This window comes from Empidonax traillii, unplaced genomic scaffold, assembly GCF_003031625.1.
Source record: "Empidonax traillii isolate 1590-97213 ecotype Southwest subspecies unplaced genomic scaffold, ASM303162v1 scaffold342:size1861417, whole genome shotgun sequence".
Taxonomy (NCBI): domain Eukaryota; kingdom Metazoa; phylum Chordata; class Aves; order Passeriformes; family Tyrannidae; genus Empidonax; species Empidonax traillii.
In genome coordinates, this window is record NW_020955535.1 from 562,129 (window position 1) to 575,715 (window position 13,587).

Here is a 13,587-nt window from a genome sequence, read left to right on the forward strand (position 1 = left end):
CATGTTGCAATTTCTTAAGTCAAAATGTAGACTGCAGAAATCAATTAAATACTCTGAAGAGTAATAATCTACAGTGGGTCTAAAAACTTCTCCACAAAGAGAAGTTTTATCTGCCCATCACTTTGCACACGGGGAACACGACATTTCTTACTGCAAGACTTTGAAGAATTCAGGTATAAAGAAACAGTGAAAAGATGAAAATCTTAGAGAACTCAACAAGGGAAGCAGCATTCTAGAAACTTCAAAGGACACAATACAGATGCCTCGATCCATGAGTTGGAACGCATAGAAGGTCCCAAAAGAAAATAAAAATTTCGCTGAAAAATATTCAGAAAATAAGAAGAAAAGCATAATTAGTCACCTTAATAGTACATGTGCTCTGTCTATTCCAATTCTGTGTTAAAGCAAACTCCATTTGTTAAACTGATACCAGATGCCACCCCACAATGCTAAAAACTAAGACAGTGTATTTTTTAATTTCAGTGATCTCAATACAACTGTGTGCTCAAAGATACACTAAATTACATTATTCCAGATTTTTTCTACATTGAAAGAGTATGGCAGTAAGGGTTTTCATAAGAAAGTCTATCTTCCTAATAATTTTCACTCTATAAAAAATGTGCAAAGGTTGAATTGAATAATATGCTGTTTTGTCTTTACCTTCTCCCTTTAGCCCTCCAAAAGAACACGAAAAATCAATCAAGTTTTACGATACTTTCATAAACGAAGTACTGAAAATCTCATCAATTGAAACCCTTAGTATTTCAATGGATAAAGCCATGGAAAATGGATTTTCCATACTGGAAAATTCTTCTAGTGCTAAAATCCTCTTCCTTTGTGAGCTATTTTTGGTCCACAGGGGAATTCCTTATAACTGAACTTCTCACTGCAGTCAATGTAATCCACACACTTCAAACCTGAACACTTTGTTTATGTAATGGTTTCATGGGGTATCAACCAATACAGCAAAAATTTAAGAAACTGCAAGCTAAAAAATGCAGCCTTTCCCTCGTACACAACTTAAGATTATTTACAACAAAACGTCTGAACCCTGTTCTCTCAAATGCACATCCATTTGGTCACGCACATGGTTATCAGAGAAAAGTTACCCGGGTTCAAAGTAGTTCAGAGATGATGGATTAAAAAAAAGAGATCACTTGGTCTTACCATTCAAAGGGCTTTTGCAAAAATGCCTTTTCCAGTAGGAAACATAAGCAACTGTATCCCTTTGCATCCCTTTGTATTTTTGCAAATCCTTTTGCTCTCTTAGCTGTGCTTAGGCTGACTCCTGAAGGAAAAGGCTTATGCAGCTAAACTATCCATCCCCTTCTCTGCCTGCCTGTGCATCAGAACGTCTGAAATAAGCTCTGTAAAACTACTCTGGTGGGAGAAAAATGTCTCAGAAAACAAGTTTCTTAAACTTGGCAGAAGTGAGAGATGAATTTTTATTGGTGCACATCTAAGTGTCGCTGTAAGAAATAAAAAGGATGAAGCCACGGGAAGTGCAAGTAGGACATCAGGAGGAATTTTTCACTGAAAGGTGGTCAAGCATTGGAATGGACAACTCAGTGAGGTGGTGGAGTCACCAAGAAATGACTCCCCATGGCACTCAGTGATGTGGTTTAGTTGGCATGACAGTATTTAGTCAAAGTTTGGACTTGATGATCATGGAGATCTTTTCCAACATTAACAATTCTATGATTCTACAAGAAAGACGAACTCTAGCCAGGACAGGAAACCTGGAAAAGAATTTACATATTTCTTCAAGGATTTTTAAGCACATCTAAAACTTCTTGCCTTCCATTAATTAGAATAGTTTTAGTTCCTGAAACAGAGAGAACAATCACCATAAAAATAAAAACACAGAAACTAATGCTTGCACTCATTCAGCACACAGAATCCATGCTTTGGTGTACTAAGGTACTGGCTTACATGTCAGCCACAGCAGTTTTGGGGATCAAAACTGGCCTTAAATACATAACACAGGATGGATGTAAACAGTGTTGCCCAGCAACAGAAATGAGTGAGGATGTATTTTTACACCTTGACAAAATGATTACAACTATGCACTCAATTTCAGCGTAAGAATTCATCTCTGCTACCATGGAATATTTATATCTTCCCATAACACAGACATTTTCTAAGTGAGTTTTGGTTAAATATTGACATTTTTGCATAAATGGAACTCTCTTTGAAATCTTGCTTAGGGAATCTGGACTGAACCAGGCACCAGGAGTCTTATTTATGACTCAAACCTTCCCTCTGACAAATCCTGTGCAGGTAATTTATTAATCACAGGATGGTTAAGGTTGGAAGGGACCACTGGAGGTCACCTGGTCCAACCCCCCCTGCTCAGGGAGGGTCCCCAGAGCTCGTTAGTCAGGATTGTGTCCAGTCAGCCCTTGAACATCTCCTGGGAGAGAGACTCCACAGCCTCTCTGGGAAACCTGTTCCAGTGCTCAGTCAGCCACACAGTAAAGATGTTCTTCCTCATAATAGTAATGAAACATCCTTTCAGATCACTAGATAAAAGTGCAATTAAAATTACAAACAAACAAAGCATGATTTGATTGCCACTCTTCTCTCATCTCCTGCCGCCCACTATCATGTGAATTTGAGGATGATCTGAGTGAAAAATATAAACCCTCTGGAAGGTGCTGAGCATTATCACATGGTTTGGGGGGCTGCTGGCTGTACAGAATGTTTCCCTGAAGAAAATCATGACAGAGTGTATTTTTGACAAGCCAAGCACAAGAATTTTTATAGAAATCATGGAATTTATGGCAACACCCTTGGTTTATTTTAACTCTAAACCAAATGCAATTTCTTATTAATAATCATAAGGCAATATTTCACTGTATTTAGAATTATTATAGGGATTTTATGTTTAGAATGACTAAGTCATCACACAGGTCCTGCCTAAGCCTTAAAAGGCTACACAAGATTAGATATATTACTAAATCTGTAAAGAGGACTTGGAAATAAATTATTCTAATATGTTCTGATTTACTCAAATTCAATTAAATATATGCAAATATATATCCTTAAATCCAGCTTCATGTATTTCTTCATGATTCAGTTACTTCGTGTGGGGGAGAATAGAAAAATTTGACCCTATAAATCCTAACTATACTTCTTCCTCAGCTCCCTAAAAGTTGGGAAAAACACACAGTATTTATGACAGGCTCAATGACTCAGAAAAAGCCATTACAGGATGACCCAAGCATCGCCTAAATAATATACAGCACAATTAACCTTAAGCAGTCTATAATTATGATAAGCTTCATAGTTCTAATTACTTTTCTTTTCAGCAACACTGCTATGAAGTGAGTTGAATTATAAAATAAAATGTGTCATAGGGCATCTATTTATATATTTTTAAAGCAAGTATTTATGAAAGGATATAATTTTCCAGCAAATATCCAGCTTGCTGTTAATCTCCAGACCTTTTGCTTGTTGCCTCTCTTCTTCCAGCTGCTTCGCGTTGGCCAAGGGTGTCCCATCAGCAGGGGATTCTGGGAAGCTCTCAAAACTGAACTTGTCCACTTGGATGGCCATACTGTGGCAAAGGAAAAGGAAGAAAAAAAAAAAAAAAACCACGGCATAATTTTCATTGTAACAGTTTTTACAGGTGTTATTTCTGCAGAGACTGCCGAACTGCTCTGTAAATTAATGACATAAAACCCACATGATTTACACTACTGAAAACAGAAGTCTAAGCCTACTGATGATGGCCAAATGTTTTACCAGTCATCAATCAGCATCTGAATGCCTTTGTGAGTGATGCACAAGACAGGCATTTGGCAGTTGCAACCAGCTGACCTTACTGTGGTTCTGCAGAGGTTCAGCAACCACCTGCACTCCTGGTGTGTAAAAGCTCCTGGTGTGCTCAAAACTTGCTGGAAAAGCAATAGGAGTGGGCCAAATGCTGATGAATATACTATTTATAGTCATTTAATAATACCAACCCATAAAAAAGGGAAACAAAATCTTACATATGAAAGCGTCTCCTGAAGTGCACTGTAACACACTTAGAAATTCACTGCTTGTACAAACAACTTCCTGAATTTTCCTTCCAAAACGCAGGAAGGAAAGACAAAATAAGCACAGCATTAGGGTCTGAATGTGGCCCTTGATTTCTTTATGAAAGGATGCTTCCATCTTGCTTAGTGTATCTTCATGAATTACAGACAGTATTAATTTCAATATCTCAGTATAATTCATTGGTAGCAAATGGTTAAATAATTGCTTTATTAAATGTACGGTAAGGCATAAAAGCTAATTAAATTAAATATAGTACACTATAATGCATACTAAATACTTATATGTTAAATTAGAATCACTAATCTAATATAAAAGGGAATTTAGACCAGCTCACATCACATGAAATGTGGTTATAGCAGATCTAATATACTGTGCTGCCAAAACAGCTTTAATTTCCTGAATCGTCTGAAATAGAAAAATAATTAGGGAAGAATTAAAATATATTGCTCTTGAGATGACTTTGCACTTAAGGAAAAGAGAAGAGAGAGCAACAGCTTTGAAAACCATTCATGATGAAAGGCAACTACAAACTAAGAGGGGGTCTGGGAAGGGTATTTCACAAAAACACAGGATTACTATTATTATTTTATCTAGTTCTACTTCTAAAGAAGGAAACATACTCTGTAATTGTTGCCAAAAGGAAAACACCAGTAACAAAAGTCAAGAAGAAAGAGCTTTGAAATCCCCCCAGACCAGAGGAGATTTTCAATAATTACCATTAATTTAAGAGAATCTTGACCCTGATAGAAACTGGGTGAAGAGAGATGGCAATTACAAGGACAGGGAACAATCCAGAGCCTGTGAAGTTTGGTGAGGGAAGATGGATTCAAACAGGCCTATCAAGATTGAGCCAAAAATGACACCCGAGGAGAAGCTTCTAATGTTCCAAGACTACCTTCTTGGAAGGGAAGGTGTCCCTGCCCATGGCAGGGGGGTTGGAATTGGCTGATCTTTAAGGTCCTTCCAATCACAATCAGCGATTCTATGACTAAGGCAAAGGTCTCCCTAAGTTACCCCTTGTGCAGAATTCATCTTTGGTGATCTTCACATGCAAAAGGCACAGGAATTAATCTATTCCTCTCCTAAGGGAGGCTTCTGTTTTGGCCATTTTTTCCTACAGCGAGAGATCATCAGAAGTTCTTCATTTGCATGCAAAGGCCATCACGTGCCGGGCATATTAAAAAGCTAAACGTGAGACGCAAAAGTGGATCCCAACAACTGTCAGAATCAAGCCAGAGACAAAGAATGTAATGAAAAACACCCAGATAATACAATCTGAAGAGTGGATTCTGAAAAAATATCAGGCCTGAAACTATGACTAACGACATCCCTTCTTACTGCCACTGAAGTATGACTTGATCCAGCAAATGCAGGCTGGGTTTCCCGGATCTGGCATGGGCAATGCATGTGGAAGGCACAACTGGAACATTACAAAATCATTTTCAGTCTTTGTTTCCGAGATCAGTTTGTCACTCTGTGGTACGTGAGCAGATGCAAACCCAGTACTTCATTCCTGTTATATACACAACACTGCTTAAATTCTCACAGAAATACAGTTAGTTCCTATAGCCATATCTTAATAAAATTGTCTCAGTTTCTGGACAGTCAAAAATATTTAGAATCCACCTCCCAAGGGACCTGGAAAACAGCTCCCATCTAATTATTGTGTCGTACTTCTCGAAGTGATTGATACTTCAGAAAAATATTCCTGTCTAACAATATTTAATATGTAACTGCAGGCATTCAGACTGCATTCCTCTGTTAAAGGATTGTTACTGGCAATATGGTAATTTTTTTTTCTGGAAATCAAATATGAATATAAGCAGTTTTTACCCCAACAGTGTGGAATAAATCCACATCAGCTTCAGGAATACAGCATAGATTACTCTTACCAATGGTTCACTGTGCACCTCTGCTTGAAGCAACTTTTATTCAGCTCTAAGTTATGGAAAACTTCAGTAAACAGGGCTCCTTTTACTCATAACCACTTACTAAGTTCTCAACTCTTCTAACCATGCTTTTATTTATACTGTGTAAACTGTATTTAGCGCAGTGACACCTCATGTCACATGAGCTCCAAAAAAACACCCCCAACAACACACTTGCCAGCTAGAAAGTGAAGAGTCTGAGTAAAAAAAAAACTACAGAGAGAAAAATATCACACAAAACAGTACTATGAACACAGTTGTAGGTAGAATATATGAAGGCAATAAATTGAGATAAAATATAATGTTTCAAGATTACAGATCCACTCAAAGAAAAGCACAACAAAATTAAATCCTGGTTCTTTTTCTGAAACATATCTCCCTTTTATCATCAGTATTCTGCTTTCTCTTGTGCTAAAAATATTCATATCAAGTTCTGCGTCTGCATTTTTTATCAGTAACGCTGCTTCGGTATTCATTCCATAGCCTATGGAATGTGTAGTAAATTGGAAGGCTCTGCACAAAAAATCAAAACAAAAAAGAAATACCACAACCTAAATCAGTCACTCATCCTTAAAACTGTACCCCTACTCAAACACAGTTTCTTTGCTTCGCTTTTAACGTGAAGATTTCTCCCATCTCCAAAGACACATTTCACCAGTGAGGTGTTAACTAATGGACAAACGATTCCCCAAAATAGCTGACTGAAGGAAGAAATGCATAAGCTGGACATTGGGTTACAATCACCAACTAAAAAATGGATTCTTTTAAACTTTTTCCATTGATCACATGGACTTCATGCCAGAAGAAGCAGAAGGCAAGGAAAAGCAACCTGAACACCGCCCAGCTTTGTCACTGGGCTGTGCATCAGAAAACCAAGACTAAAATCTATTTTAGCCATAAAAGTCATCCTCTGCTTTTGTCTTCTGCAGTTACTTTACAACCTGTTTCTTGTCAGGAGTTCTTCGCACTTCTTTTCTCCCTAAATTTGTCCTTGTTTGCTGTGGGTTACAAGAATCTATGGAATCTATACAGAAAGAGGTAAAAATAGACCATTCAGTTTGAAACAAGCATTGGTTTTATTGCAAACAGCCAAGATAATGATGGCTCATGTTGTGCACGGGCACCTGTACCTTGCCCTTCACAGTAATTACACATCAGGGGAAGCAGAAAAGATCTTAAAACTCAAAAGTTTAAACATATACTCACTCCAGGAAAAGGGACTAGAATTCTATTTCAACTTCTTTGCCTCATGGGGAGCTATCCAAATTTCTCACTAGATGAGTTATCAATAAATCATGAGATATTTGTATAAAAACACTGCATTATGAAAAAAAAAAAAAATTAAATATCCAATCTTGCAAATGCAAAACAGGTTTTGCTTCTCTCTGGCCAGCCTTGCCTGTGCAGGAGGAGGGATAAAGTAACAACAGTTTTCATGAATAATGAAACAATCGTGTTTTGAAACTACTGGGTTTTGTCATGAAACGAGCGCACGCCGCTGTGACAGCTCCTCAGACAACTGAGCATCCTTACAGGGATGCAAATTATTCAAATACAAATTAAGTGAATGAAGAGGAAAAGGTCAGCTCCTCGGCAAGGCTGATGATACGTCTGCACAGTATCATCCCACGTCATCTGTCAGGACGACTTACGGGGGGGAAATATGACAACCCTCCTGATGGCGCCGCCGACACCTCAATGACAGTTGTCTGAAGTCCCATTAAAGCAGCAGTGCAGAACTACTAAAGGCACCAGACAGCCCATTTCACCACTTCCCACAAAATGAGTTTCAGCTTTACTGGAAATCCTACTCTGCCCCTCAGCAGAAAGGTCTTGGTACGGAGAAACAGAAACTTCCTGCAAACGGCATCGCAACTCCTGAGCCAGTGCCTTGCACATCCCTCTTGCCTAAAGCTGTGCCAGTTAAAATCCAGCATCACTGACAGTTTCACAGAAGTGGTAACTGGCAGATAGAATTAAGAGGTGATAATTCAGTGAGGGAGTACTGCTGGGAGTGCTGTAAACTCCTGCCCTTGTTCCTGGCAGGACAGCAGGAAGGTCCCAGGCATATCCCATCCCCCAGTGAAGCAGCTCAGCTCTTTTCACGTCCTCTTCTCTTAGGAGAGGATGAATCTATGAAGTGAAATTAATTATGTGATACTCTCCAAATAAAACAGGGTTAAAAGCAGGCATGGTATTAAAAGAAAAGCAACATAACTAGATTTCATCTTTCATTAGGTGAATAAAATACTGCTGCTTAGCTTGGAAGAATAAAATATAGATATATTCCTTATTCAATTATCCTTAGGAAGAAACAATATAACAGGAACCCAAAAACTCCTCCTCATGGCTAACTACCTATTTAAATACTATCATCCATGGATGAGTTTGCAAGCTGCTTCCATAATGAAGCTGAGAGAAGGCAGTTGGAGCCTTTATTCAATATTATGTTTCCTGTTCTTTTTATCTTACATAAAGTAGACAGAAGGGACACTGAGCCAGACCATGTTACCACTACTTATGCAAAATGCTTATATGTATGAAAAGGATAGTGAATGATTTTAAATTTCAGGGAAAGCTTGAAGTAAGGATGATATTCTCGTTCTCCCTTCCAAGAGGAACAATAAATGCATAAAGGCAAGTTTACCTTAAAAACTTTGCCTGATTCCATCGAGCAAACTCAGCAATAACGTTTTTATACCATCGTGTTTCAGGTGCACATTAATTCCACCCTAAATACAAGCCCTGCAGCTGATATAAAACTGGAAGTCTATAACACTTCATAGGCAAAGGGGGGCCTCAAGAATCAAATCTCTTGCAAGAGATGAACACGTACGTCCCGTTAGCTGAAAATGAGAATGTAAAGTAACGCAAATTAACATATTCCTTGTGTTTACATCCAATTATTTCACAGTTTTAGAAGTACAATCTATATTTCACTCACTGCTATAAAATACAACTGTAAAATTCAGCAGTTCAAGTGACCAACAAGTAACGATCTCTCCTCCTGACCTAAAACTGACTGCAGGAAGAAAAACGATGACTTTAATATCTGAACTACACAGAGCAAAAGATAAATTTTTCCATTAATCTTGAGAAAGGTCAATTAAATTTAAAAATTTGCGCTTAGAACCTAATTATTTACTAAAAATAATTGAAGAAGAGATAACAGTCCAACTATAGTGCTGAAGTCTGCAATATTCAACAGCTTTATATTTATCTGATCCACAGCGTTTCAGACGATAACAAGTTAAACCAGGAAAGAACAGTCTCACTGTATATAATGGAATATTTGAAAATGGAGCAGTGTTGTTGTTAGCTACATAAATCTTCTGTTTAAATGTGATTATATTAAGCGTGCTGAGACTATAGCTTTTTAATTCCTTGCTCCAAATCTGAAAACCATAAACTGGGAATGAAGAGGCATAACAATTAACTTCTACTTGCCTCTTTTTTCACTCACCCACTTAAATAATTTGGACTCCTATGGCAATCACCATGCAGCAAAACTGTTAGCTACTTAATGAAATCAGAAATTTAAAATAATATTAATGGTAATATCTGCTCTATAAACACACCAATTTCCACAGGGGGCATAAGAGACCATTAATAGTCTTTCACACCATTAGGAAATTTGGAAGAGCCTAAGTATGGTAACACTTGAAGATTGAGTTAAATATCCTCCCTTTATCACCCTGAACCACACAAGGATTGTAACCTTCTCGTTATCCAAAATAATGCCATACTGTACCTCCTACCTCTCCCTCAGTGGAATAGTAATAATCAGAGAAACAAACGTCAAAATATATATGTTCATATTCAGTTGCTCATGTGTGCAATTCAGTATTGCCTTTATATGGCAGAAAGTTCAAAAGGAAACATATACAAATCAAAACCATGGAATTTTGTGCCAGATTTAAGACCAAAAACCCTCAGTTCTACAGTCATTCCCAGTTATCGCTCCATCTGCCTGAGTCTTCCCAGGAAAAGATGGAGACCCCAAAGTACAAAACGAAAAAACTGAGTTAAATAAGGGAAGCAACTCTATTGTGTTCAGAACATCTTTTTCCAGGCAGTCTCAAGTAGAGGAATCAGGTGCTCACCTGCTGCAACCCCCATCTTCGTTCTGATTCTGCCCACAGAGAGCATTAAGGAACACGTGACAGAAACCCCGAGTGTCTCTGCTCCTGGGACACCCCAAAGAGACCAGAAGCACCAGAAAGGAGCACTGTGGTCTGGCATCATTTCAGAGCATAGGCCCTGTCCTATCCAACACTGAGGGTTGTTGCTGGTCCCAGGGCCCTCCAGGATGGTACAAATGGGGTGGAGTTGGGTGTGTGACAGCCTCACACAGCCACGACAAACAGCCTCCTGCTCATGACAAACTTGGAGCATCGATTCACCTTCTCCTAAGAGAAATGGCATAAAAATCCCCAATAAATCAATGCTCCGCTTTTAAAGGAAAATGACTGTGACACTGTACACACCTGAAAGGGTAATTTCAGAGAAGATCCTACTCTAAACCAAACTCAGGGCGCAAAAAGCACCAGGATAGCCTGTACATCTGGGAAATCATTCACATGTGGAGTCCATCTCAGTGATTACTCAAGGGAGAATGCAGAGATACAGAGCTTTATGCACATCAGGAAAATACAAGTTCCTTATAAAGGAAGTGTTTCAAAAATTTTTTGGGTAGAATCACAGGATGCATGAATGCTCAGTGTGCAAGAGTACACACTTCACCATGGACTGTCACTTCAAGATAAAATTAGACTTTACATTCATAATGAATTATTAATTTACCAGCTACTTGCTTGTCTTCTCTATTTATACACAAAGATAACATTTGCCCTTTTCCCAGAGCACTGCAGTGGAAGTTCACCTCAAGATGATTTACTGTGATAACGAAATTCTTTTCCAAGTCACTGTTTTTCCACTATAACCTTTGCAATTCTATCACACCTGCAACCTTCACATTTTCTAAATTTCTTAAAGAAGCAAGAGCTGTCCAGAGCACTCCCTGGTTATTCCCTTGAAGAGTTTTGTATTCAAGTTAGCCCATGAAATGTTTAAATGTTTATTTTGCCACAGACACACCAATTCTTTTCACAGAGAGAGTTACACAGATTTCATTGCAGATTCTCAAGTTCCACAAACAAGTTTTGTGAGTGATGACATACTTAACTAGGCAATCCAGAATCCTTGCCAAAGAGCAAAGCTTGGGGAAAGTCAGGACATCATCAGTTTAAGAAACCAAAGCACCAGAACAACAGGGCGCATCTCCCACCAAAGCAAAGTGGTCCACGAAGTCTGACCTACAAAACTTATTTTTTAACTAGTGCCAGGAAAAATGTTCAAAAATGTGAGTGGGGGTGCAAGAAGCTTTTTAATCATGCTCCCTAAATCTTGGTTTACAGCGAGTGTGTGTCACCTGAGGAGGAATACAGGTTCCCTAGCAGCCAACTGCTCAGCAATAATAATAAAAATTATATACATCTCACTCACATGCACACAGTTTCACCTAAACAATTTTTTCCCCCAAGACACTGTATATGGGATAAGTTTATTTAATGCTTCCTCCGGCAATAACACCTCTGTGTATTTAGAAACACTCTCAGAAAGCAGCTATTTTCAGAAACCAAACCAGTAGGGATTGTTCACCCTGGAAAAGAGAATGTTCTTGGGAGACCTCACAGCCACCTTTCAGTACTTGAAAGAGGCTTGCAAGAATAAGATGGGGGCAAATTTTTTTAGCAGGACTTGTAGTGATAGAACAAGAGGTTCTAAACTGAAGGAAATAATGGCTAATAAACCAAGGTGTAGCTTCTACTGCTTCTGTTGCTCATTATAGTGAGCCTTTGGCAGCCCTGGATCCAACTCCAGCCAAATGCAGAGCTGGGATTGTCTTCACTTTTATCTCATGGCCTTTCTATTGATTCACCTCTGCACACTTTGCCCCACATACTGCTTAGTTGTCCGATGTGCTCTCAAATACTCTGGTATTTCAGCCAAAACTTCCCATCTGGAAATCACCACATCTTACCAAACAACTGCCCTGCCAAGTGCCCTCACATTCAGTGAGCCGTGACCTTGAGCTCCTACGGGGAAGGGCAGTGAAGCCAAAGGGCCACCAGACTCAGATCTGAACACTCCAGCCAGAAATCCAGTATTTCTTTAATTATTACCATGGAATGATACTCCATTTGGAGCAGCTGACTGCCACATTAACCTCCCTCAGTCAGTGAGGGTGGTATAGACATGGTATGTGGACAGTGACTGCACAGCCTTGATGTCCAGACAGTGACACAACCACCCTCAAAGAACTAAAGCAAATTAAACAAACCTGTTAAAGTCAAATGAGATCAAAGGGATTTTTACTCCTGTTTCCTACGGTTCAGAAATAGTTTGAACACAGTAGTCTGGATCTTTAGAAAGAAAAATTTCACCTGTCAGCAAATTCACACCTGGGAAGCTTTTGCAGAACGTGCAGCTGTGTAAAGGAACTCAGAGGTAAAAACAGGGGGTTTGATGCCACTAATAAAACAGCATTTCTTACCACCTTCATATACACAAATCTCTTACACGAGAATGGATTTCTTCCCTACATTTGGAGGAAGTGAGGGAAGGGCGATTATAAATACTACAAGTTATGAGCAGTCAATCAATGGTGTGAGACAAAGACACCTTGGTTTTACAGACAGACTCCCCTGAGCACCCTTTGGTACCATGGCAAGCACAAAGCCCCCAGCTGAGGAACAATTTAAAACAAAATCCCCAAAATATGATCTTTCAATTAAAAGTTTACATTGAAGATACCATTTGGAGTCTGCTACTAGACTTCTTCAGAAGTTTTGTGATTTTTAAGGTAAGGTATTCTTCCTAAAGTGAGGAACACTCTAAGAGGATAATGGAGTGATATAATTTTTCATTTAAGTATTTCACTCATGTCTACTTGAAACAATGCTTTAAAAAGACCTAGCTTTAAAAGCATTTATTTTTAGATTAATCTTTTCAGTGCTTCATAAACTTAGAAGGAATTGCCTCAAGTAAAACATTGACTTGGTATTTAAAATGCATAAATATTGAAGGTAGGATTAGTTTCAGCATTTAGCTTTAACATAGACATTTATTAAGTCTTTTAGTTTACCTAAATCTAAATTTTATGAACTATAACAGAATATTAACCAAAATTCTGTGATTCTCTGTTTCTTTGTAGTGTTCCCTTATAAAAAGATTAAAAAGCCCAGAAGATGATGGGATCTAAACTTCTGTAAGACATTTTTTCCTTCTTAAGAAAAGGGAAACTGCAAGGTAAAACTCAATGGTACCAAGATAGAAAACAATTATTTGAGATCCCTTTTGTGAAAATTACATATATTTTCCACTCACTGACTAGATTTTTCTTACTCTATAAAAACCCAGGCATATTTAGATTTAGGCATCCATTTCAAACTGAATCCCAGTTTAGGAATCAGACTTATTCTCCCCATATTTGCACTTCCAGCTTATGAAAGAGTTGAAATTCACTGATATATAGATCACTTGCATGTTTTTTCTTCAAACCATGCTGTGCCATGAGATTCCCAGTTCCTGCAAAGAAGCCAAACCCCCCCAG

The 13,587-nt window shown here is 38.4% G+C and overlaps 1 protein-coding gene across 1 annotated transcript in view; it reads right to left on the bottom strand.

Annotated features, from left to right (window-relative positions):
• Nucleotides 1–13,587, bottom strand: part of TRAPPC9 (trafficking protein particle complex 9) — a 444,311-nt gene that overhangs the window by 246,630 nt on the left and 184,094 nt on the right. The window contains exon 19 of the mRNA XM_027892205.1: nucleotides 3,406–3,559. Within this exon, the coding sequence (XP_027748006.1) occupies nucleotides 3,406–3,559 (154 nt within the window). The remainder of the gene's footprint in view (nucleotides 1–3,405; nucleotides 3,560–13,587) is intronic.